This window comes from Halichoeres trimaculatus, unplaced genomic scaffold (assembly GCF_033239565.1).
Source record: "Halichoeres trimaculatus isolate MK-OKI-2021-1 unplaced genomic scaffold, fHalTri1.1 fHalTri1_scaffold_15, whole genome shotgun sequence".
NCBI classification, from domain to species: Eukaryota; Metazoa; Chordata; class Actinopteri; order Labriformes; family Labridae; genus Halichoeres; species Halichoeres trimaculatus.
This window is the reverse complement of record NW_027437193.1, coordinates 8,941,120-8,967,394: the sequence shown is the minus strand read 5'-3', so window position 1 is coordinate 8,967,394 and position 26,275 is coordinate 8,941,120. Positions and strand designations below refer to the sequence as shown.

General features: G+C 39.0%; 1 protein-coding gene and 1 long non-coding RNA gene across 2 annotated transcripts in view; one reads left to right on the top strand and one right to left on the bottom strand.

Annotated features, from left to right (window-relative positions):
- The first annotated feature begins 2,396 nt into the window (after positions 1-2,396).
- LOC141803995 (uncharacterized) lies at positions 2,397-26,125 on the top strand. Its single transcript, XR_012599625.1, has 6 exons — positions 2,397-2,533; positions 5,520-5,625; positions 16,797-16,987; positions 18,637-18,728; positions 22,441-22,536; positions 26,050-26,125. It is a non-coding gene; the product is annotated as an uncharacterized LOC141803995 (long non-coding RNA).
- Positions 18,313-26,275, bottom strand: part of LOC141803994 (contactin-associated protein-like 4) — a 142,636-nt gene continuing 134,673 nt past the window's right edge. The window contains exons 22-24 of the mRNA XM_074688170.1: positions 26,026-26,244; positions 24,388-24,459; positions 18,313-22,501 (exon numbers count right to left, since the gene is read on the bottom strand). Of these exons, the coding sequence (XP_074544271.1) occupies positions 22,305-22,501; positions 24,388-24,459; positions 26,026-26,244 (488 nt within the window). The 3' untranslated portion in view covers positions 18,313-22,304. The remainder of the gene's footprint in view (positions 22,502-24,387; positions 24,460-26,025; positions 26,245-26,275) is intronic.

Sequence of the window (26,275 nt, the reverse complement as noted above, 5' to 3'; positions counted from 1 at the left end):
AGAGCTCTTTTGAGCGTGTGATTTGGTTTATCTCCAAAAATAAAGGGTTGTTTTTGCATTTCCACACATCAAAAGTCCCTTAGAGGATGTAACAATCAAAACAAAACTGCCGGCAGAGTTTGTGTGAGCTTCCTAAATTGAGATGACCCTTTTCAAACTGTTTATTACTTTTAGCAGCATGTGACGGTTTTTATTTGCATCTGAAATCTGCTTCATTGTTCTCTGATGAGACATTCAGTGCTAAAGCGTTTAAAAAACACAAGTTTCTGCTTCCATCTGGCAAGCGTATGTGTGACTGGTGTCACCATTTTCAGCTGGCAAAGCAGCGTGATGAGATTGTAAACAAGGCCGGTGCCAGCTCGGGTTATAGGTGCAAACATTTTTTTTTTTAAACTTTAAGACAGATTTAAAATTATCCCAGGGCTTTGTGATACATTTCTATTAAAGTCGAGGACTTCGTCTTTACAACTACTTTTTTAATTCAAGACCTTTTCTGGGTGTAAGGTCAGAAAAGAAGTTAGACTTCACACAAAATTTGTGTAAACTCTTCTTTATAAAAACAAACTGAAGTGGTTTGGATGTTTGACGTTGTCAAGGTTTTACTGGTATTGAAAAATCAGCATTACCTCCGAAAACTTTAATCTGCCTTTTCACCTGCTCTTCTTTTATTTCTATGCCCAAAGAAGAGGCAGTGGGTATCTGCAGAGTGAGCACTCTGATTACATTTTACGCCACTCTCAGTGAAATAACAATAATAAATAATCAAAAATAACAGCATAAAAAGGAGAACGATGAAAGGCAAGGTGGTTTTTATAAACGCACAAAACAGCTCTTTTGGAGAAGTCCTTGGTTGTGAAACCAAAAAAATGTGAAAATTAGAGAAAGAAATAACTCTGCACAGTCGAGGAGTAACTGTGCAAACACTTCAGGAAGTGTGATTGAACTTCTGTTGAGAGACTTCTTCTCTTCACTCAACTTATGCTCATCCAACATTTACTTTTCCTAGAAGCTCTTATCAGCGAGTTTTGCCTTTTTTCTCTCCTAAACTTGCCTACAAACCAGTTTTTATGCCTCTTGTGTGCTGTTAACTTGAAGTAGTCTTCCAAAATGTTTTTTTTTCCAAATTACAAATCTTTGCAGCTCTTTCCTCTCAGCCTCTTCAGATTAAAGATCCCATATTATGCAAAAATCACTTTATTAAGCCTTTTAGTGAAATTTATGGGTCTTTGGCTTTCCTCCCAGCCCACGAAATGTGATATTTAATAACAAAACCTGCACTTAGTAGTGCTTGTAAATGTAAAATCCTGACCTAAAACGAGCTGTTTGGAATTTCCGGTATTTGCCGATGTCAGAGATTCCCTTTTTTGACCAATCAGGAGCAAGTCTGACCTGATTGGTTCACTGGAGCAAATACCTCCGAAACCCCCTCCCTGCCAACTCCTCTCCCCCGCTGCTGTGCAGAATGCCAACATTGAAGAGCCATCACTGCTTTGTTTTTGGCTGTAAACAGCCACATAGTTCCATGCTCAAGCTTCCCATCTTGGAAGAAGACAAGACTTAGTGGTTAGAGTTCATTTATGAGGGAAATGTGCCAGCTACACTCAGTAAAACTGTGCATGTGTGCTAGTCACTTCACGGCCGACTACTTTTCCAACTTTGGCGCATTACCAACCATCCCCCAACAAACCTCAGACCCTGGAAATGTGAGTATTTTAAATGCTGTGTGCTGTGGAGCAGATGTAATAGCTTTTCCTCAGTGTCCCCCCTGTCTCTGTGTTAGCTTGAGGATGCTAACTGTAGCTGTGGTTAGCCTGTTGTTTTAGCCTGTAATGTAACGGTAAACCAGCTTTGCTGTTTTCTAAGCATTGTGCACTAAGAGCTCGGTAGCCATGGTGACATGGCGCTGCTCTCAGTGATGCGCTATCAGCAGTGGCTCATTTACATACAAAAGCCACGCCCACTAAATTAGACCATTCTGAACAGAGGGGCTATGAGAGCCTGGAAACAATGCTGCTCTGCTTGATTTATTGGCTTTTTGGACCAATCTGTTTTCTGTTCCTGGAATACAGAGCCAAATTGCAATTTCTAATTTCAAGTTTATATATCCTCAGTGATTGAATATTAAGAAATGACTGTAACAGTTTGGTTTGTTTTCCTCCCTGTTTGGTTTCTTAGTTGTAGTTTTTTTTTCTCCTCTCTCATATCTTGTATTCTGTTCATTCTTGTATTACATGTGTGCATTTTCACTCCTGTGTCTTATTGTTTCCTGTTTTATTTTGACGTCCTTCCCCCCACGTGTCTTGTTTATTTCTACTTCCTGTCCTTGTCTTTCCTCCTCCTTGATTGCTCCCTGATTAGTTTCACCTGGGCCTTGTGTCACCTTGTGTTAAATTACCCTCTGTGTATCAAGTCTCTGTGTTTCAGTTCATTAAGTTTTGTTTGCAGGGTTCCTTGGGTCTTTCACAATTCCTTGTTTTGGGTCTTTCTTGTGGCTTTTGTCAGTTTTTTTTCCTGTGGTTCATTGGAATTATTAGTAAGTTTTGTTTTATCCTTTGACTTGTGTTGTTATTAATATTGTTAATATTTGGGGCCTCCTTGTAAGCAAGATAATTCATCTTAAGGGGCTTTCCCGCCAAGAATATTTCTTCACAGACAGGTAATTTTATCATTTCCACAGTTTGCCAGAAGATGTTTATGTCAGTGTTTTTTATGCATACTCTAAGTACTGTTTTCTTTTCTTAAATTATTGTAGTTAATTTGACTGTTGTATAGGGAACATGCCTTTAATTTTTGAGAAATGATGTTGCTCCTTGCTGTACAAGTTTAATAATTACCAGCTTTGTGCAATCATTTGGTTCCTGCAAAGACTAATCACCAGTTTGGTATTCATGCCCCAGTATGAGCAAGTTGACTAATGTTCACAAGTTTCATAAGACTCAAATTAAAAAACAAAACATGTTTCACACTCCTGACTTCACTCTCTTTATTATAGAGAAGTTTGAAAATCCACAGTGTCACAAAGCCCATTGTTTTGATCTGATCCATTCATGGCAAACTTCTTCAAAACTCAGCTCTGTCTGGTTCATGTCTTGACTCTTGAAACCCAAATTAAATTCGAAGGCAGTCTAATCACTACTTTCCAATCTCCTGAGCTGGGCATGTTTATGCCGGCTGAAGATTGGGTCTTAGCTGAATTGATTAGGATCACTTCAGGCTGCTCAGATTTATTTGCACTCAGCAGCAGCAGGGGGTTTTACTACAAACACTTTGTCATCAGAGCCGAATGTGGATCAAAAGAAATAGATCACATGATAACGCTGAATTTTCTGTGATAGGTGTGGGGTATTTCCTGTAGGTGATGTGATATGTCAGCAACTGAAATGGTTTTACATTTTATTCTTGATCCAGAGTTGAAAGGAAAAAAGATTGACCAACAAAGTCAGAGCTGTCATTCACAGGGTCACCGGTTCCTTTTTTGGGCCCAAATCAACTAGATTTTTTGGGTCCTATATCCAGTAGTTTCTTTTTTAGGATATAGGTCCACAGGTTCCTTTTTAGAGACTGTGCTCTGCTGGGTCAATTTATGGCCTACATCCACCAGTTCACTTTTGGGGCCCATATCCAGTCAGTCTTTTTTAAGGTTTATGTTCATTAGTTCCTTTGTCCACTAGCTCTTTTTTAAGGCCTGTGTACACTGGGCCACTTTTAGGGCCTAAATCCACTAGTCATTTTTTTTAACCTGTAACCTTTGGATCATTCTTGGTGCCTGTGTCTAGCGGGTTATTTTTGTGGTCAATCTCCACTACTTTTTTAGGGCCTGTTTCCATTGGGATTTTTTAAGGGCCTATGTCCAGTATTTCCTTTTCACAGTCTAAATACTTTGGGGTTTTTTTTTTTTTTGGTTTTTTGTTTTTTGCTGGAATCTATTGAGCTGTTTTGTTTTTAGGGCCCATGTCCACTGGTTTCCTTTTTTGGGTCAATGCATACTAGCTTTTTAAGGGCCTATGTACACTGGGCCCCTTTTAGAGCCTAAATCCGCTATAGTCATTTTTTTTAATCTGTAACCTTTGGATCATTCTTTGAACCTATGTCTAATGGGTTATTTTTGTGGTCAATCTCCACTACTTTTTTTGGGGCTGTTTCCATTGGGTCATTTTAAGGGTCTATGTCCAGTAGTTCCTTTTCATAGTCAAATCCTTTTTTTTTTTTTTTTAATTGATTTTATTTATTCATTTATTTATTTATTGCTTAAATCCATTGACTTCTTATGTTTTAAGGACCCATGTCCACTTGTTTCCTTTTTTGGGCCTATGTCCACTAGTTCCTTTTTAAGGGCCTATGCATACTATATTATTTATCAGGCTTTTGTCCATGATACTTTTTGTCCTTACTGGCAGCACTTTGCTGGGGCAACAAAGTCTTTCTTGAAATTTCTCTTCATGCTTCTAATTTGTGAAACTAAATCTTTAAAAATGTTGATAAAAAAAGTGGAAAAGTATCATGCCCCAATGTTGTGAACAGCCTGAGAACTCAAAATTGAGAAAAAATAAATGGGGGGGGGGGGGGGGGGGGGGGGGGGGGGGGGGGGGGCAGTTTCTCCTCTTCCACTGTTGTTGGAATGTTATTTTTGTTAGTCCTGCCCCTTATTGACTCTAATAAGTTGGTGAAGGAGAAGTGACACTGGTAAGTGTAGAGGTGGTATTGAGTAATCTTAAAAGAGAGCAATGTAAGAGATCTGACAAACAGCTGATACTGAAGGCATTTTGTACTTGCTTAGCACTGAAAACCATAAACTGCATAAAGAAGCACTGCAAATACAAAACTACCCTGGCAGTGGACACAGGCCCTCAAGCATTCAGCTCATGAAAAGCTCCCCTATCATTATGAATAAACAAATCGTGGTGACAACTCTGTGTACTATGGAAAACATCCAGTATTGATTAAAAAACATCAATACTGACCTTTCAACACAATATGGACTGAAACTATTTTTGAAAGCGGTCAGTGGGTTGAGAATCCCTGTTCAGGGACAGGCTGGTGTCAGATTTGGCAGCAGAAATCTAGAAGTTCAGAGTTATTGGATTGTTCAGTCAGGCCTTCAAATCAATACTGGCCAACCTTCCCACAACTTTTTCCCAAGAACACCTCAACACCTACTAACAGAGATATCTCAACAATCTTCAAAAGTTTTCAAAAATACATCTTGAGTTCCATTGCGATTTTTCTCTTTGTCCCGACTTGTTGCACAGTTCCTTACAACAGGATTCAAATTCTTGTGAACAATGTCTCCTTTTATGTTCCTCCTTTTAGACTTGTCATATTCAGTTCGATAACACACATTGTAATGGTTTGAAATGTTGATTGCAGCAGCAACACTGTTTGGCATCTAGCCTCGACCTTGTCAGAATGTGCTTGAGAAAGTGCAGCTTATTTCAAGAAGAGAAGAAAGTTCTTCCAGTTTAGCCTGAATGTCCAAACGTTGGTGAGGAAAAACTGATGGAGAGTGTTTGTGTTGACAGATCTGATGTTCGGTCCTGGGCACAACCCAAACACTAGCAAATGATCTGAAATCCTGATACCCTGACCAACACAACAGGATCAATCAAAGAAAGAGTCCTCTAAATGGTGAGTAATGGCACCCTGCTGTCTAAATGCAGACATTTTTCATGGTTCCTGCAGCACACAAAGAGAAGTCAAAGGGGGTGATGGGGGAATAAAGACAGTCCTGGGCTAGAAATGTTTTGTTGGAGGACTGAAAGAAGTCAGAGTGAGATAGAGAGACAGGGCGAGACAAAGGGCCGACAGAAGCCTTGGAAAAAAGGCGAAAAGGTGAAAGGGTGAGATGGAAAGCAGGAGGGGGCCTGATGTGGTTTCAGGGGCTCAGAGACACAGCAGGGAGTTCAGTCACTTGTCTGTCTGCTGATGGAAACATCACAGCTCCATTCGTTCTGACTGAAGGCCTGCTATCAGCCGCCTGCAGCCTGTTTAAAGTAAAAAAGGAAAACAAGGATAGAGGGGGAAAGAGATGAGAATGAAAGATGAAAATAAGAGAAAACTGTGGCTTCACCTGGTCTAAGTCCATTATTAGCAACCTTTACATATAGATCATGTAATAGTATATGCACATCCACCTGTTATGGGTAGAGAGGCAATTTTAGTGTGACTTGAGCAAGCAGTAACCTCCAGTGTAAAAATATGAGACAATGCTGAAGTGCTAAAATCTGCTGTTTCTCAAGTGTCTGCTTGAAGCTGGCTCCTAAAGTACCAGAAGTCACATACACACCAAGCCCAAAAAGCTGTTTTCACAGCAGAAATTAACCTATTTACAGCCTGGTTCAAAAAATGTCTCACGTATGAATCGTTAATTGTACTATTGGCACACTGAACGGGGATGAATTTTTTTTCTTACTTGGTAGTTGTGAGGATACTAAAATTGCAAGCTCACCCAATCAGAGGTACAGCTCAGATCATGTGATTGACAGGCGCTCTATAGCTGTACTGGAAGCCCCTGTCACTACCAATATGGCAGCAATAGCCGATCTGCTTCAAAAGTCAGTTTCAGAAACAGACGGGTGACGTCGGGGAGACTACGTCCATTAATTATACAGTCTATGGACTCCAGTCTCAGAATGCAAATTGTATGGCAAAATACCCTGAGAAAAAAAAATTACAGTGTTTGTGCACAGAACAATTTATTGAATAATGTTTTTAACAGTAAACGTGACAAACGGAGGATCATAGTTATAGGTATAAAATGGTTAAAGAACCCAAATACAGGCTGAAATTATAAGGGGTTATAGCTTTAACGAGGGGTTTTTAACCTGATTAACTATCGGAATTATTTATTTGTGCAATAGAAAACTGACCTTCCCATGACAAAATTAATTCAGTGTAGTCATATTCTTTTGAAACAAGCAGTTCAAGATACATCTTTGTCCTTAGGGGAGTCCAGACTTAAAAAAAAAGTTGAAGATTCCTTAGAGGAGCTTTAAAGTAGTAGATGGTAATTTATTAGTATTTTTTCAGGTCTGAAACTGTATTATGTTTATGTTATTTATTTATTTATTTAGTCATTTATTTATCTATTTAAAAGTGCTTTTATTTGTTTGTTATTAAACACTTTTTTAAAATAGATTTTTGATTTGATAAATAAAACCGCACTTTTTTCACAGACTGCAATTTCTTTGGCCTAAAACTGTAGCCAAACCATTGCCTTACAAAGACACTGAACTCTCTACAATGTTAGAATAGCATGCTGTTATACCAAAGTTGTGTGGCAGTGTTATTTCCTTTTTGAGATTGGCAATTGTCATTTGATTTCAAGTTTCATGTCATTTAAACTCAGCAGCTGACAACAGGTGACTAATGCTGTCACCACGTTTGGTGAAAACAGACACTTTCACTAACATTTCACTCACTCAGGCAAACATTTCCTTTACAAATGCTTCATATATCCTGAAGAAATGAGAATGCTTTCTAAAACCTCATTTCAACAGGGCCAAATCTGCCCGATGGGGAAATTAAACTATAGCCGTCAGCTCTGCCTCCGCGCTGCTTCTTTCTGTGAACACAAACGAGTCGAGAAAGGCTATCTTGGTTTAAATAGATCTATTTGCAAATACATTATTCATGCTCCCCCCTGTAAGCACTAATATATTTTTACCTGCTGCTATGTTTAATTCATTACCCGCAGACATTTTTCTCGCAGTCAAACTGGGCGAATAAATTGTGAGATATGTTGTGTGATGTTTCTCAGTGGTTGTTGTGTCCGTTCAGACAGCATGCCCGGGATAGCACTAATGATTCCCTCAGCGCCAAAAGCCACCTCATTGGAGCTGAAAATATTTCTCCTGGGGTTACCAAATTGGGTCGAATGCTGGGTGATACAGGTGTCAGTTAGTGACCATACTTGAATTATTTCGCTGACAGCCCAGTGTTTAAAATTGAATCACCACTAATAAACAACCAACAACACCCTGACACACCTTTACAGAAACTTTCATCCAACTTTCTCAAATGTGGGCATGAGGGAACTTTGCTTAACTTTTCTCCTGCTATGTGTTCAAATAGTGACACTAATTGATTGAAAAAGGTTTAACAGGGTTAAACTTTTCTCCGATTCTGCCTATTAGCAGGAAAATGCTGCCAGAACATTGGTTCATTGTTCTTCACTCCGGGATACCAGCGATAAAGTTAAGCTAGCAACATTTTAAATGCCAACATGGAGGATTGATAAACTCTCTATTCTTGGTCCATGTGAAAACATATTCAGTCTCGGTTCAACTAAATAAAATGAAACTGTTATAAAAACACAACAGGAGACAGATACTCTTCTTTTAACCTGCAGAGTTTAAAAACTGTTGAGCCTTTGCTTGCTTCATCTGAATTCTGAGCACAGTCTCCCTGTGTTTTATCACAACTAAACAGGCAAGGTACACTGATTAATATTCAGTCAGAGGGAAATTATGCAGGAAAGTTTGAGATTAAAGGTGTAGACTGGAGGTCTGAGGCCGAGAAGCAAGCTTGGAGAAACTAAGTGGCTGACAGAAACAAAAGTAAACTGTAGCGGAGACGGCATTTAGAATCGGAGGGCTGTGTCTGAAAATAGCATTGTGTCTGTGGTGAGGTAGCAAGGAAACAGGACTCCAGTGTAAATGTCAGGATGTAGGTGGGTGTAATGGGAGAGGAGCAGCATAAGACACTTTGACACTGGAAGACAAAGTCTTGAAATGTTAACGACACTGAGTAACTGTGGGGACTGACAGCAGAAAAGGACAGGGTGGACATGTTTATTAGAAAGTAGGAGTCTCTAATGGGTCTTTTATCTTGAAACTAGTTTCTAAATTATACGAGTACAGAGTTTTTAACAGGCAGTAAATAAGATTTGGAAAAAACAATGGATCCGATAAAGAAGAAATAATGTTGTTTGAGGACCAAAATGATTAAGAGAAAACAGTTTATCTCCATTTTCTTGCCTCTCTTTTCTAATAAACTGGGGAGACGGGTGATTTAGAGCAAACAGCTTGACATGACAAGGGTTAGCTTCCTGTCTGTATAAAACCTAGTATGACAAATTGCGTGCATTTTGGCATCAACGGGGCTGTGAGGAGTTTGTAAGTGATTTGAAAAAGTCTCCCTTCTAGATATGTGCCTGATCATAATCCACACATTAAAATGAGATTATCAGTGCCAGTATTACAGGTTACAGGTTATTTTGAAAGCCTACTTCTTAGCTTCCTACTCTGGTCAAGCAGGACCAGATTGATTTACAGCACTTCTAGGTTTCAATGACAACACCACGCTGGCTGATGAAGTTTAGTGCTAAAAACAAAATCTGTGACTAATCTTGTAGGGATGGTGGACACAGGAGCCTGACTGTCAGACAGAAAAAGGACAGAAGAGAAGAGGAAAGTTAACAGGAGAGTGACAGGGCACAAGCTAAAGGCTAACAGGGGCTAAACTGTTTGTGCTAATATTCATTTCAACCCACAGTCAGCAGTTATTCTGCAGTGGTCCGTTCAAACTTGAGAGTTTAGCAATTAAATGAAGAGTGAGGTTACATTAGCTCTGCTTGGTGGATGACTGGCAGGACTTAACCAGGATTCATGTAAATTGCTCGTCTTGCAGCATCTGTCTGTCAGCGCTAGGTATGGATGGCTACTAAACTACTGTACGAAATGTCAGTTTGCTTGTTGACACATTGGATACACAATGGGCTGCTATTAGCTGCTACATAAAGCAGGCTTGTGATATACAGTACAAAATTATGTTTGCTTGTTGTCACACTTCAGACAACAGCGCTACGTAACTGTACTGATGAATACCTTACCTCATTGGGTTGTATCTGGTAAAAGTTGTTGTGAACAAAGAAAATTAATTCCAAAACAAACACACGCCTGGTTAAAAGTCACATTTGTATGACAGTGTGTGTGACACTCCAGGCCAGAATGTGGCAAGGCAGTCCAATTTAAACAGATCCTCTTTATAACATCAAGTTCCATTTATTAAAAAAATAAGGATTCTTGTACTCTGAATTTAAAAATGTAGGTAGCATAAAACTGTCTGTAATGGTTGTGGTTGGTTTTCAGAAATGATACCAGACCAAGGAGTCAACTTCTGTGGAATTTTGACAGATTCACCACCATTACAGAGCAACTGGTGTTTTGGAATTAAGAGTGACCGTGCCAAGTGAAGACATTCAGCCGGTCGTGTCATTAAATATCAGCCAACAGTCACCAGCTAACAAAGTCACACTCTACACCAAAACACCAGTGACATCTGTGGTAAATTTAGATGCCAATATTGACCATGATAATTGGCAATGTTGAAATGTAAAAAACAATTATACTCTGATAAATATTTGGTGCAGTTGTCTTAGACAGTTATCTGGCTCCCTTATCACGATTCAGGTCTCATACTCAGTGGTCTGTGTCTTGGCAGAGTTTTCTGGTTCATTGACCCAGGTTTATGTCTTGATAATTCACTGTCTGTAAATGTCCACAGATATTGTAGTCATAAACATCCAGTGACTTGTGCGTTTTTAAAGCCCTCCCTGGTTTGTAAACTGGATTTCTCCACCAAAGACATCTGTCCACTGAAAATCTGTCTACCTTCTGTCTTCCATCCACTCACTAATTTTACACAATGCTGGGAGCCCTATACCGTACTTCAAAGTGAGTATTTTAGGTAAAACTGGTATATTTTGGTGATTCTTTTCATTGCATATCTCGCCAAACCATTGTACACAGCAATGTTTCTGTTTACAAACAGTGAAGGGTTAGAAATTTACAGTAACGACAACAATTCTGGCAGGAAAGATCCAGATGCAGGACTTCCGAAAAAACAACAACAAAAAAGAAAATTCTTTTCATTTTAATAAACAAAGTATTGAACACAAAATCACAGCTACCCTGGAAGGAAAAGATGCAAAACAAACTCTCAAACTAAGGTAGAAAAATACTTCAATGACGAGACATGACATGACGATCTGGCACAGGACAGGGGAGGGACGCAGACTTAGGCCATGTCCACACGTAGCCGGGTTTTTTCATTGATGAGTACTGTGGGCAAATCTGCCGATAAGTGCGACTCGGGGCACGCCAGACCCATATTTGTCAGTGTTTTCCAGATGTGAAATCTGGGCCAGCAAATCAAAATGAGCCCCCATCATTCAGCTGTTAAGTTTGGTAACTGAAAACTGTTGCCCAGCATCCACATTGAACCATGAAACCAGAGTTTTCAGAACATCCTTTTTAGTGATGTCAAGTTGCGGTTTCGTGTGGATGACAGGCATATACGTGTAAAAATATATGCGGTTTCCCAAATACCCGGCTACGCGTGGACATGGCCTTACATAGAGTAGGTAAAGTGACACAGGTGGAAACAATGAGGAGCAGGAATGACACTCACAATGGTGGGAAAACACCAGGGCAAGACAAGACATGACCTGAAACAAGAGGAAAGACATGACAAACAAACAAAACTTGACAAGATAAACATGAAAGACAAAACTGATGAAACACAAAGGTGAACTTAACGTATTAGACAAGACATAACGAGTAACTCCAAACAAATGAGCTGATTCATAAACATATTTCATGAAAGATTGTATTCAACAAACTTTCTTAATGAAACATCTGTATCTCTGCCCCTGAACATTCCTGATGTTCAAAAATTTAAAACAGGGAGGGCTTCATCTGACAGACATTACATCATCCTCACTAACTTGTCTGTTTCAACTTATTCCCATGAGCACAGTATGGGGAAATTAGCTCTTATAAAAGGAGAGTTTTATCCTCTGAAAAGGCCAAACTCCAACACCTCTGATAATCGGTTTAATTGACTTGTAGTGTGATAACTTAGAGTGAGAGTTCAGCAGACAAAATTGGGGTGACCTATACCGACGACCCTTTTTAACAGCGAAGCTGAGGGATAAGAGCACCACTACAACAAAGTACCTCAGAGAAGGATGAGAAGTCCTTTAAATAATTTAAGGTTGTCTGCCTTAAATGCTTGTGTTTTGCAGGATTACATGTTGTCTGCGTTTTGAACAAGATCACTGTCACTTCTCATAAGAGGAGCAGAATAAAGAAAAGAGTCAATGCATAAAAAAAAGTCTGTCTAGACTCTGCTTGTTGAAGGCCTGCTCCCTCTTCTCCAGGGCTCTCCACTTACCTGATAAGAGTTTGCAGAGGTAGCAATTTATTATATGATAGAAAGGCCATAAGCTGGCTCTGCTGTGATACGTATCAGACTGTCAGACAGAGAGGGGGAGCTGGAAATGTTTTGGAGGGCAGACTGAGAGTCTGAGGATAATCCTTCACAAGTGTTTGTCTGCAGGCAGCCATGATGTAAAAGTTGTTCCCCTCTGTTCTGCTGTTATTTCTCCATCTCAGATTAGCCGTGTGAGTTCTTTTTAATAAGGGATCAGACCAAAGCTAGCTCTTACTTTAAGACAGGATTGAGCTGATAATCTTGAGTATGCAACAAGAGATGGATCACGTCTGATAACACTCTCGACGCTTACGTCTTTTCTATGTGTAGGACGCTCAGCCACATAAAAAACTCCTTTCTCTGACTTCAAACTCTTCAGCTGGAGCTCTCCTCAGTGTTTCAGGATATTAACCGTGCGGTGGGTGGTCTGGATAATTAACAGCAGCATGACTCAAGCAGACAGATTCCCTCCAGCTGAGCATCATGACAAACATGGTGGGGCTCTAATCAAAGCAGCTTTTATCAGCAGACCTGTTTGATCTCAACGTTGTGTTTTTGATGTGCCACTACAGGGAAAGACGTTATTAATCAGTGAGATGAAAACCGTCCATTGATTCAGAGTAAAGACAGCTGATGTTATGTGTCCTCTGTTCTGAATACAGATCGGTTGTAGACTTTTAGTTTTACACTTTTGAAGCCTCAGCAGATTACAACAACCGTTAAAACATGAAGTTTGGTTACAAGTTGAACTTCAGCTTTTCAGCACCGTGTTGCCTGATCCACCCATCAATCATCTTCTGACTCAACCACTTCTCTTCAAGTTTTCCCCCTTTTGGCAGTTTTGGACTGTAGAAGAGAAATCAATAAAACATTTGGCTCTCAATCAGACTCATCTTATCTGTGAACACCACAAATGGAGCGAGTGTATCTGGTATTCTGCACAGTCTGTCTACATCCTGAGAGCTCATCTGAAAGGCTGGCAGATTGTTTGATACCCACTCAAGAAGAAGTCTCTGTAAAGAGTCCTTGAGCTTCTGTAAATGTCACTGTCACCTTCTGGATGAGTGCTAGAAATCCAGATCCAGAGTCAGTGGCTACATTTACATGCAGTCAGTATTGGGGTTAAGGTCAATATTCCAGTTTCAGAAACAGTTCAAACTAGAAAAGCACTCGGAGAGCGCAGACCTCGTCAAGCCTATTGTGATTGTCACGCAACACTTTAGTCCTACTTTAATGTTATGCTCCCTTTCAGCAGACTGTCTGCTCCCGGATCTTAGTATCCAGAATATTGCCAGTATCTGGATCGTACTTTCACATCTGTCAAAAATTATGGTGACCTTGTCTTGAATTGTTTTGCAAAGCAATCCGACCATTTATCCAGGAGTTATATGCACATATGGGGAAAACAGCCCTATCTCACAATGACAAAAAATACTTTAAAAAAATCCTGGATCCAGACAGTGATCCAGATCACCTCCAAAATTTAATCACTTCTTTCTTATCCCATTTTGAACATTTCCTGAAAATTTACTCAAGATCTGTTTGTTGGTTTTTGAGTTATGTTGTTTACAGACAAACAAACAAACAAACAAACAAACAAACAGGAAGACAGACAACCTCTCCCAAAAACATAATGTCCTTGGCAGAGGTAATAACCCATGTACATGTGTGAGCAAACAAGATAATGCCTGTTTATATGGTATCCCGATCGAAACAGTGACACACAGACATCTCGACACATGGAAAATGTCATAAAAAATGTGTGTAATGCAAAAATCTGAAACCTAATTAAATGGGTTTTTTTTTTTCGTATTTTTAACAAAAATTGTCATGTTATAATTGATATGAGCCATTTGTTTCAAGTTGTTTCAAGACAAAAATTAGGTCTAAACTGCTTGTAACAAGTAAGAAAAATTGCCAATGGAAGAAGAAAAATTGCTTGAAACTAGATTGTCTTTATACAAGCAACTTTTAACTTGTTCCATTGGCAGATTTTTTAAAACTTGTTACAAGCCTTTTAGACTTCATTTTGTCTTTTAATAACTTGAAACAAGACATTTTTCTGGACTGGTCAGGTGAATGTGGCTCATATTAAGTCGAAAAAGACATTTTCTGCTGAAAAAAAAGACAAAACGACTTGACAAGTGTGTCATTTCAGCTTCTTGTTAATTTATCCATAGCAACAGTAGAAACAAAAGCCACAGCAAAGCAGACTTCCTGTACCCAAAAGACCAAAATTCCTTGCGAACAGAGCATATGCAGAACACAAACTAATGTTCCTTTCAATGGGGACATCCTGATAGGCAAAGACATAACCAAATATTCAGGTTAGAAAAAGAGTAACCTGATTTGGGTTTTTTAAAAAGGGCTATTGGCGTTTACATGGCCATGCCCAACTGTGCTTTTGCTAGAATTCTGAATATGAAAGGATTAATGACTGCATGTAAACATAACCAATGAGTCTAAAACTATGGTGTACTAAACAGAACTACTTGTTAAACAGACACCATGCAGCCCAATTAGGGCAGCCCATAATAATCCAGCTAAATAATCCATCTCCTCCAACATTTAGCAGGAGTCAATAATTCTATTTGAAGGGACTTTAATTCATAAGGCTTGACTCCTGTCTGGATTCTATGGTGGATTAAATTAAATCATGATGATGTATTAATAACAGAGTAAAATATGCAATGGGCAGAATGCAGACACATTCATTAGATATTACCATGCTGACATTATGACTGTGGAGCTGTGTAACCTCAGCAATTATCCTGAAATTGTAATGGCCAGTTTTGATAATGGCTGTGAATGAATTAGACTTTGAAATGTGTCACAGGATCGTCCTCAGGTAACCTCTTAACCACTCAGCCATCCCCCAGCCCTCCTCTGCACACAGATTCAGTTCCTAACCTCTGCTAATGCTCACCTTTTTCCTCGCTGTCTCTCTTTTTGTTCTTGTTTTCACAGTTTTTGGTACTTGTGCTGAGGGTTGCAAAATTCTGGGGGTATTTAGCGTTGGAAACTTTCCATTGGAATTTTTTTTTTAAATCAACAGGAGTTAACAGATATTAATAGGAATTTTTGGGAATTTTTGGGAATTAATATTCATTGCATTTACCTGGTCATTTTTAAGCGTAAATATGAAATATTTGGTTTGTTAGAAGCAGACATGCAACCATGTCTAATGAAACATTTTTGGATACAATGATGAATACGTTTTCAGGAACTTTTCCTGACTGAGTCTTACTTTTATAAATATGGGCATGAATTTTCGTTGCAGCTAGCCTCTAAATGTTATCTACATTTTGATGAGTATTTGTAAGTTTTTCTTACATGTGTCCACAAATACTTAGTTAAAATGCTGCAGACAGGTGATTGGTCATGGTAAATTGTGCTTGTTTTATTTATTTATTTTAATTATTTATTTTTTATTTTTGCACATGTGATTCATGGTACACAGCAAAATAAATAAATAAATAAATAAATAAATAAATAAATCTGAGTCAAATTTTCTAGGATTTCTAAGAAAAATGACAGCAGCAAAACCCTGAAAATTTTCAATATTACTGACCTAAAATTCTCTTTAAAATTTTGAGGAAACTTTCCTGAAATCTACCAGAAAATTTTCACACATTTTAACCCTATCTCTACTGCATTCATGTGCTCCTTACATGGTCCAAATCTGCAATTTGAGAATTAGCTCTCTTTACGTGATCTCTTCTACCCCCCTTAAGTTTGGAAATTGCATCTAACTTTAACTTTAACTGGCTGTTTGGACAAGGTCTGAAGAAAAAATGTTAAGAAAAGTCCTTGACAAGTTTAGGTCGTTCCTATAGACTTATGGACGACAAGTAATAGCTACACAACAACTCTGAAAGTTTTTTTTTTCAATTTTCTGGGAGCACTTGAATGCAGCATGACATCATCTTTCTTAATTCAAGAAATCCAATGCAGAATATTCATCATTTATCATGTGAAACTGGATGAAACACATATGGGTGAAAACTATTTTGCTGTTAAAATCTACTTTACATGTAACAAACTATATGGAAGTTCCTGAAGTCTTGGGGGTCTATGGCTAAGTGTTAAAAGCACCTTAAACATTCTTTACTGTTTCCACCTCTCAGCAAGCCTCATGAACACAATGAATTTCAATGAAATAGCTGGAGTTAAACATTACAGAAAAGGGAGGATTAGTTTTCTTCCCCAGTAAATTGGATCCAGTGGTGACTGACTGTTTAATAAAAAATACTGATATTAGTGAATCTGAAGAAAGCTTATTTCACATGATCATGAGCTGTGTTGAAATTGAAGCTCTTGCTGTGTTGGAACAGACATTTTTTCTGTGCATATCCCTTCAAATGTTTTTTAAAGGCTGATCATTATCTTTAAATTACTTTTGGGTGAGAAAAGTATGACAGGCTTTGACTGGAATTACAAAAAGCAGCAGTGCTCTTCAATGTCAGTGTGTCAGGTAAGAATTCAAATAATTCATCACTTTCTTCAACAGAACCTCCTGGATGGAATTAATAAAACATCAGGTAATCTTAATCCTTAAATTACCTTCACTTTTTACCCCTTAGGCTTCTGAAGTGTGACTGTCAGACTGCAGGAGAGCCCAGGAGCATCTCCTGCAGGATCAGCTTCTTTCCTCTGTCTGCATCATGTGGAGAGTGGGAGAGGAGCTGAGGATCCTGCACAGAAGGAATCACAGGCAGCAAGCCTCATTACCGCTCACAGCATCATCACAGATGTCTGCTGCAATGCATTCTGGGTAAGTTCAAGTTAAATCCACAGCTGAATAAACTTCATGATGTGAGTTGATCAGTGTGCTTTTCACTAACTGTGACTCAGCGTGTGAGCATCAAACTTTCCCTTAACACTTCTTGAGAGGTGGCAGACTCATCCTAAACTTTAGCTCTGATTTCTCTGTAAGTGTTTCTAAAACGCCTGAATAACACACCCTGAATTGCATGATGAACTGGAACCTTTCCTGTGGGTATCAGGAGGATTCAGCTTTGCAACTTGACTCACATCTAAGCCATTAGGATGTGATTTGATTGAATCCATCTGGGATCAATGCTCAGCAGCTGAATCCTCTCAGAACCCTGGAGCGTGTATGAGTGTTTTCACAGGCTGAGAGGTTAAGTGGCTCTTAATGATGAATCACTTTGACCTCCTTTGCTCCTGGATGCCAAACAGCTTTCCCTCCTCTCTGTATGCAGAAGGCTAACGGTGTTCAGGAAAAGCATATGCTCACACTAAACAAACAAGAACTTTACCAAAGTGAAGAGATGATTTAGAAACTTTAGAAACTTTTAAGTCAGCAGCAGACTAAAATTTAAATCCAAAGGACAAATGATTTTAAAGATGCTATGAGGATGATCTGTTTTAATTGGACTGCCTCGCCACCTTCTGGCCAAGAGTCTCACGCACACTGTCGTAAATTACTTTAAGAGAGGTGTTTGTATGTTTTGGAATTAAATCGAGATCAGATTGAAAAAAAAAAACTTTGTTCAAGACAAGTTTTTGCAGGATACAACGCGCTGCGGTAAGGTGTTTATCAGTATAGTTTTGTAGCGATATGGTTTGAAACATGACATCAAGCAAACGTTGTAGCAGCCGATGATAGGTAGTGCCATCGGCTGCCTGGTACTCCAAACATATCTGAAAGCTACATGACAACAAGTAAACACTGTCAGTTTGTAAGTAGTTCAGTAGCTGTCTAGATTTAGCGCAGCTAGCAGCTAAATATAGACAGCTGTCCCTTTTTCTGTCTGACAGTTAGGCTCCAGTCTCCACCATCACTACAAAAGTAATCACAGAAGAAGAGAAAACATAGGTCTCTCTTTTCACTGATAAACTTCATCAGCTGGCGTGGTGTTGTCATAGAGACCTAGATGTGCTGTAAATCAAGGTGTCAGCCCTGTGATTGACTGACGACCAATCCAGGGTGTATCCCGCCTCTTGTCCAATGACAGCTGGGATAGGCTCCAGCCACCCGCGACCCTGAACAAGATAAGTGGTTCAGAAAATGAATGAATGAATCAAAAATTTTGGAAAAAACATTTTATTTTCATCAAACATGATTTTGTCTGTAACCAAACAACCAGAATATGTTCAAAATCTTCTGGACATTTTTTATGGCATGTCACTCAAACTCACTGACGTCACTTTGACTCACCAATCACCAACACTGAGTACCATTACATTATTATAGATACACGGGGAACTTGTCAGCTCCACTTCAAAACCTGCCAGAAAAAAAACTCTGACACTTTATCTGAAGATAAATTTAGCTTGTCATACATACCTCCCAAAAATGTTACTGCTGTGAGAGTTCAATTTCTTGTATGTATAATGTAAACTGATAACTTGACCAAAATTTTACTGAACTCGAGCTCTGTTTTCTGTCTCTCAAAGCTGCTGTGAGGGACCTCCAGTTAAAGTTGACTTCAGCGCCCTCTGTGGGCAAAGATTACCACACTCCTTATCTTGTCTAAGAGAAGTCAAAGGTAAGTACCCAACAAAAACACATCACCCTGCTTTCTGTGAACAGTCAGATATTCTGACCAGAATAGAGACAAAAACACACATGCTTAGGTTTGAGAGAAAAACAACAAATCTAACATTTTACAGCAACAAATGTACCTTTTTACTTTCCAAAAAGTTTAAGATACATTGGAGAATGTCGTTTCTTAAAATTTGTGTTTTCACACTGAAAAGCTGTGTAACTATGTTAGTTTTAAACTCGGCTGAGGGATCCAGGGCGAGCAGCTGCAGCTAAATGAAAGCAGCAGAGGCTCACAGCACACGCAAGTGCTTGTTAACACCAGTGACAGAAACACAGCTGAAAACAATGCCAGTGTCTGCTCATCTACTGTTGAGGGGTGATGACTAAAAAAATCAGCTCAGGGATTAAGTGCCGAGACTCACTTAAAAGTTTGATCAACTTTTGTCATTAAAATCCCATCTGTGCTTCGTGCTCTCGCAAAGAGACGTTGGTGTTACTCTGAGAACAGCTGCAGCTACTGATCCTATTTCTGCTTCTTCATCTGCAACAATCCTCTCACACATCACAGAGCTTGATATATTTTCCTTGTTAATATCAGAATTAATGTTTTCAGAATATCACTGATGCCTGGATAGAGTCACTCCTGCATTTTGATCACCATCAGCAGATTAGCATTTCAAAAACACATTAGCCGTCTCTGTGTGCACTGAATGAGGTGACAGACAGCTTCACTGTTGCAGAGCGTGTGCTGCTGTCAGCATCAAAAGCTTTCCTCTTCAGAGACATTTACAGAGAGGGAGAGGAAGCTGTCAGCAGGAGGTGTGCAGCAGGAAGGAGAGAACTTGAAAGTGGGCACAGTGGAGAAAGCAGAGTGAATGATATTGGCTTTTAAAGAGACAGGGACTGAGCATTAATGTGCGACTGAACTATATAAAGACCATGAGTAAGACCACCAATGCTTTGAGAACATCAGCTGTGAAGATGAACAGATCATCACTGTCTGTGTGAGAATGAGAGCTCCCCCTGGTGACCTGCAGGGGTAGAGGTCAAAGAGTGTGTCCCCTTAATATTACCAGATAGATGGGCCAATCAAAAAAACTAAAACACAGGTCAAAAACGTTTTTTTTTTTTCGCGAACATGATTTAAGCCAGTACAGCTTTTATCATTCTAATTTTTATACAAGTGTTCATTTTTTCAGAGAAGTCCATTTCAATTACTTATTCCAAATTAAAAAGGGGCTAATTGGGGCTGCAGATGGCCTGGCGGTCTATGTTGCGCCCATAGACTGTATAAAGAGTGGACAGCGTGGCTCCAACTTTTATCATTGTACAGTTTTGAAGCCAAAATACCCCCGTCACAGGTGCCGCCATTGGCAGCAGTTGTGCAGTCAGAGTCTGTGCAGTAGAGGATTTAAGGGACTCACAGAGAATCTGAGTGGAGCCAGGTGACAAACATAATTTGTGATTAGTCTAATCTCTTTTTGGTTCTCCCTCCCATATATTTTAAAATCCCCGAAAAAAAGCCCACATTGTTAGATGTGACAGAAAGCCTTTTTTTAACCTCTTATAACTAATAAAAAAACAAAACTTTTCAGTAAAAAAAGGACATGGATACAAGGCAGCCCAATAATATCTTCAAATCATCACAACAATGGCATTAGGAAACGTTTCTACCAGGTGTATTAATTTTTTAATGTTTGGCCACTGCCCATCTGGAATGACTGGGGAGATGGATTTTTTTTTTTTTTTTTTACCTACACTTCTGCCAGCCACCAGAGGGAGCAGTTTATGTGGTGACCTATCTTCTAGCTGAGTAAGATGACGTCTTCCTTTTTTTTTTTTTTACACTCTGTGGTCGTGCCCCATAAAGTTTGCCCCTGGTTTAAATCCAGCCTGCTGCCTGTTTTCTGCATGTCATTCCTCGCCCCATTTCCTACTCTATCCACTGTCCTCTCCTATTTCATTAAAGGCATGAAAAAGTCCCCAAAAATAATTTAAAAACAAAAGCAAAAGGCAAATGACAGCTCTGTTGACAAATATGGGCTTCTGCCAGATTTCACACCAGGTTAGCGTAAAAGAAAAAGTACAACAAACACATTAGAGTGTCTTAACTTTCCATAACGACAGTCTGCTTTAAATCAACACCATAACTTGTTCTGCTGTGGGCTGTACTAACCTGAGGGATCTTTAAAGTTTGATCAGTGAGTTAAATGCATGGGGTTTCTTGTTCGAAGGAGAAGTATAGCGCCGGTCTTGTAGACATATTTAGAATAAAGTCACTGAAGAGAGTTTTGGCCATGATCCTGTGAGTCCTAAACAATAAAGGCCAAAAACAAGTGGAGTAAAACTTAAATTCTTTCAATTGATCAGAAATATGGATTGAAGACTATCTAAAGAATCATTATTGTTTTCTAAGTTGTGCTAATCCTCACTTATTAACTCTCTTCTACTGAATCTTTTTATCAATGTGGCTGAAGTACATTTTTTTTCATACTGAAGTAATGAATGGTTATGAATCCTTGTAGCTTCAAGAACAAACAAGACCACCAGTATCAAGAAGACAGTTTCTGCGTCATCATTTTAAATTTCTATAAATGAAGGGATGATGAAGTTATCCTGAAGTAATCCTGAGGCAAAGTTTCTTGTTGACTTTTTTGGGGGAGTCAGAGAAAACTTTACTCATGAACACGCACAACCAGTCAAGTTTACAGAGAGGTACCACCACAGTGGGCGCCAAAGTCAACTCAAATAGAAGGTTCCCTACAGTAGCTTTAAGTGAAACTAAACTGAGATGAAAGACTCTTTCTATATCTTTATAAACCCAAGAACATGTAAAAGCTGGGCTCAGGTTTAAACCATTCACCTTTAAAGAGAGCATGAATTTTCCATTCTCACAAAGTGATGTGAAGTTTTGGGTCATCAATGAGACCTGAAACACCTGCTTAGTAACCTGTATCTACTGTATGTTTTCTCATTCATTGTCTCACCATTTTGTAGTCTGAAATGATGAAGTGTGATAAAAACTTTTGACATCTCTCTTGAAAGCTCTGTGTGATCATATAAAGGATGGGCAAGATCATGTGATCAAAGCAACAGGCATGAGAGCTGAACATCTAAGGAGTGAGAACGACATCCTGTCAACTCCAGTTCAAACATTTCTCCATTCCCAAACCTCCTCTGAAGAAATCAAATACCATGAGTGTCGCTTTATGTTTACCCAACTATACGCCATCAAAAGCTACTGATACCACCATCATATCCAACAGTTCGATATTATAAAGTGACATCAGCCAGAGGTTGTTACAAAGACACTAAATCGACATTTACATTTGAGATATTTACAGTTAAAACAAGGATATCAACACCTCAGGAGTCCAACACTGTTGCAAGTTTATATTTACAATTTACAGCAGAGCAACAGAAAGCCAACCCTGCGAGCTGGTCCTGTTTGCTTCCACTCTTCAGTCAGCGAAGTCTCTGATTAGCTCTGAGTGCAGCGAGAAGTCTTTAGGGTCAGGAGGTCTTAGCCCGGTCTGCGGCCTCTGCTCCGGATCACCCCAGCTCATCAGGCCTCCAGTTAAATAAAATACTCCTTTGGGTTTTCACCAGAGACATTCTGAGAGTCAGTCTGGTTGTTAAAGGGGAAATCCTGACTGTCCTCCTGTTTGACTCCCTTCACCTCCTGGTTTCGATACGTCTCTTTTCTCCTGTAGAGGAATCTGGCTGTTATGGCGAGGCCGGCAACGACCACAAAGATCACCACTGCTATCACACCTGGAGGGGAAAGATATGAAAGGCTGACACATCAGGTAATTGTTTTTTTAAATTCAATATTAAAAAATGCTTCAAATCTAAAAAAATATGTCATTTCATTCTCCCGTTGTGCAGCACTTTAACTTCCCACTGTTATGATTATCTTTATAATCTAACTTCCAAATACATTAGACTCATTTTCAATCTTTTGTATCTATAGGACTTTTCTGCTCAGTGGAGCACGTTCAAGAGCATGAGGGCAGGTTTCACCTAATTGGAATTTCAAAACAAGCCTGAAATCAATTTAATACTACGTTACATTAAAAAGACTCCTCTCCTTTTACGATAACTGCGGGAAAGTTTTCTCATCAGCGAGTCGTTCCTGCAAATGTTTAATTAGGTGAGCTGCCCTTTGTGCACTGAAACAGAGCCAGGCCAGCCTAATGGACAGTTTTAAATGACTTTTCTCCATGTCTCACCTTTTCTATCTATACGATTATAGATTGAACCTTTTCAGGCTTCACTTTGAATCAATCTGTGCTGGCAGAGCAACAAAGTTTTAAATGAGTTTTAAATGGAGTCTTGCTTCGGACGTCGCTGCACTTTTTTTTTGTAAGAGCTCAACATTTCTGCTCAACTTTGTTTACCCCAGAAAAGGGTGAGGTCTTACTTTTAAACTTTATCTTACTATGTTTGTCTTTTTTGTATTTTTGGGGTTTGTTGAAGGAAATCTGGCTAAACCAGGGGTCTGCAACCTTTACTTTCATAGGAGCCATTTTGCCTCAGCTCACCTGGATTAAAGTCAGTCAGGAGCCACAAAATCTACTTTATCTTCACATTAAGGACTAAAAGGTGGATAAAAACTATAAAAACTATACATTAGTAAAATGTAGTAAATAATTACCTAAACCTTTTTTTTTATTTATTTATGGACAAGAATATGTAATTTCTTCATTTTTAATTTGTAATAAATTTGCAAAAAATAAGATAATTGCTAAAATTGCAAAAGTTGCATTAATTTTAATTATTTTTTTTCACATTTTCACTAAAAATTAAAATATTTGCAAAAATGTCACAATATTTGAAATTTAAAACATTTGCAGATTAAAAAAAATGCAACAATTATACAAAAAGGAATTTCAAACATTTGCCCAAAAATCAAACACTTTTGAAAGAATACTTACATTTAATATTTTTTGATAATAGTGCTTAACTTTTAATTTTCTTCTGTTGTGTTCTAATGTCTTGCCACGTATCAAGCATATTAAGCCGGCACATTGGCAGTTAGATTAATCCAACTACACTGAATTACAACCTGTATTTTCTCCCAGATGTATCTTTTTGTAGATTTAGCTATCTTACCAGGGGTGTTGAACTTGAGGTGGAAAGTGGAAAGTTGGTGGACTGTCAGTGTTGTAGGAGGTGAAGTAGAGTGGTGGCAGGCTTTATTGCAAGATGTGATGCATGTTTAGTTCAACAATATGTTGATGCATGATTTTATCTAATGTCGATGTTTTAAATCATCAATACTTTCTGTAAGAAAAATAAAACATCTTTGTTTAAATAATATTTTTTAAAGTTACAAGGAGCCACTTCAAAAGAGTCAAAGAGCCACAGGTTGTAGACCCCTGGGCTAGACAATGGTTGTCAGGAGCACACCCTCAAAAAACCAAATACATAAGAAGTGGACCCAAAGTAACTTATTGTATTAGTCACAATGTTTCTTTATATTTAAAGATGAAGTAACCATGATAACACAAGAGACAAGCTTTAAAAGAAGGTTTAAAGCTTCACTTTTCAGACCTGAAGGATAAGAACACTCACAACATCATAGAGTTACAGCAGTGAAAGAAGATGACACAGGTCGCTGTTCAAGTACAGTTCAATACGCTGAAAAAGCTCAGTACCTCCAATCAGAGCTGAGTCAGTCCTCATGGCATTGACTAAAGGTTCACCAGAACCCACAGAACCAGACTGGTCTAAAAGAGAAAGAGAGAAAAGGAGAAAGAGAGACAGTAGTAAAGGAGAGGAAAATAAGAAAAGACAAATAATCAACATGCACCAAGAAGCAGGAAGTACAAATTGAAACAAAGCGAGGTCATGTACTAAGTTGAGAGGGTAATTAGCAAATACATAAAGCAATTAGATCAGGAGACAGAAAACAAAAGCCAAAGACAAAAGAGACACAAGATCAGACAGTCGTTTAGAGTAGGCGGGGTAATACAGCATCAGCTTTTCAATGACGCTAATAAAGCATCACAAGTTGGATGACAACGAGCGCAGAGGAAATTAAATCCCAGAGGAAACTTTTCCCCCGTGGTCCAAATTAATTAAAGCACTGATCACACTGTCATCCCCAGCAAACGGAGGATACTGTATGACATTAATGAGCCCCTTCTAGTTTAGGAAATCAGCTTTCATGCAATTTAGACACAGAATGTGAAGACAAAGAGGAAACATGCTGATCTGGTGTAACAAGATTCACCTCATAGTAGACACACAGAGAAGGTTTTAATTTAATGTGTGCAACCAGATTTTCCTTCAATGACTGGTTTTTATCTCATTTTCTTTCTTTCATTTGTATTGATAAGTGTATAAAACTCATTATATTACACTGGGTTTCAGCATCTCTACATTTCCTAGTTTATTGTGTATCAGGAAGATATTATCTATCAGATTTTAGTTTTCATTTTTAATCCTCTGTAATATTGATTTGATGATGGTTGTGTTCAGTATTTTGTGCTTTAAAGTCTTAACAAACACTTTTTAATCCCAGATTTATGACCCGTTTCTGAACCATCCTCGGTGCCTGTTTCAGCTCCGTCTTTTCTTTCTCATTAAACTTCGTTGTGTTTGGAAAGTTTCATGTAGAGAAGTCGGAGTTTCTGCAGCGTCCAATCAGAGAGTGATTTTCCATAAAGCCTGCTTATGTGTTTTCTTGATCATTGCTCCTCTGATCAGTCTTCTCTTTCCTACGAGCACAATCATCGCTTTTGGACAGCCTTCAAAATGACAACTTAGAAAGTCCTTCCCGTGCCACGGAGGAGAGAGGAGAGAGGAGAGAGGAGGCATGAAATTATCGCTTTGAGATGCCCCCCCTGTTAGCAGATTCAACAGATTGAGCAGCACAAGCACAACATTGTAGTCTGCAATGATTGTAACAGCGCTGTTGAACTGTTGATGCACTTGCAAGTCATTTTTCAAAAGTTTGTGTTTTAGGTCAGCCAAAACGCCATTTTCGTGTAAACATGAGACTTAACGCCTCAATACTTTTTTGTTTCACCCTAAAATTATTGTCGTGTAAACAGCCCTTTGGGGTCTTGACCCTAACAGGGGTTGTAAGATAAACTCCAGGAGGGGCTAGATTGTCCACATGCAGGAGAAAAGATTCCTCACCTGGTTGTTAGAACACATAACACCGCATATTTGATATTGCCAAATTTGCGATGACAAACTCAGAAACATCTCAAACTTTAAGATGTGGTTAAAGTGTTTTCCCATTCCGTTAAGACTGATATGAGATTTCAAGGTCCCAACCACATTACCTGACAGGTGGTGTGTGTTCTCAGCTGCGTAGGGATTGGCTGAAGCCGAGGAGCCACATTTGGACTGGACCAAAGGCCCGCTGATGATGACAGGGCTGGTGTCAGGGTGGAGCAGAGCAGCTTTCAGAGGGCTGATGGAGTTAAAGTGGACCACGGACAGACAGCCGGTGAAACCCAGAGAGGCTACACGAGCCAGGTCTGGATCCAGATCATCAGACCCTGAAGGGGAAGGATGAAATGAATGAGAGGG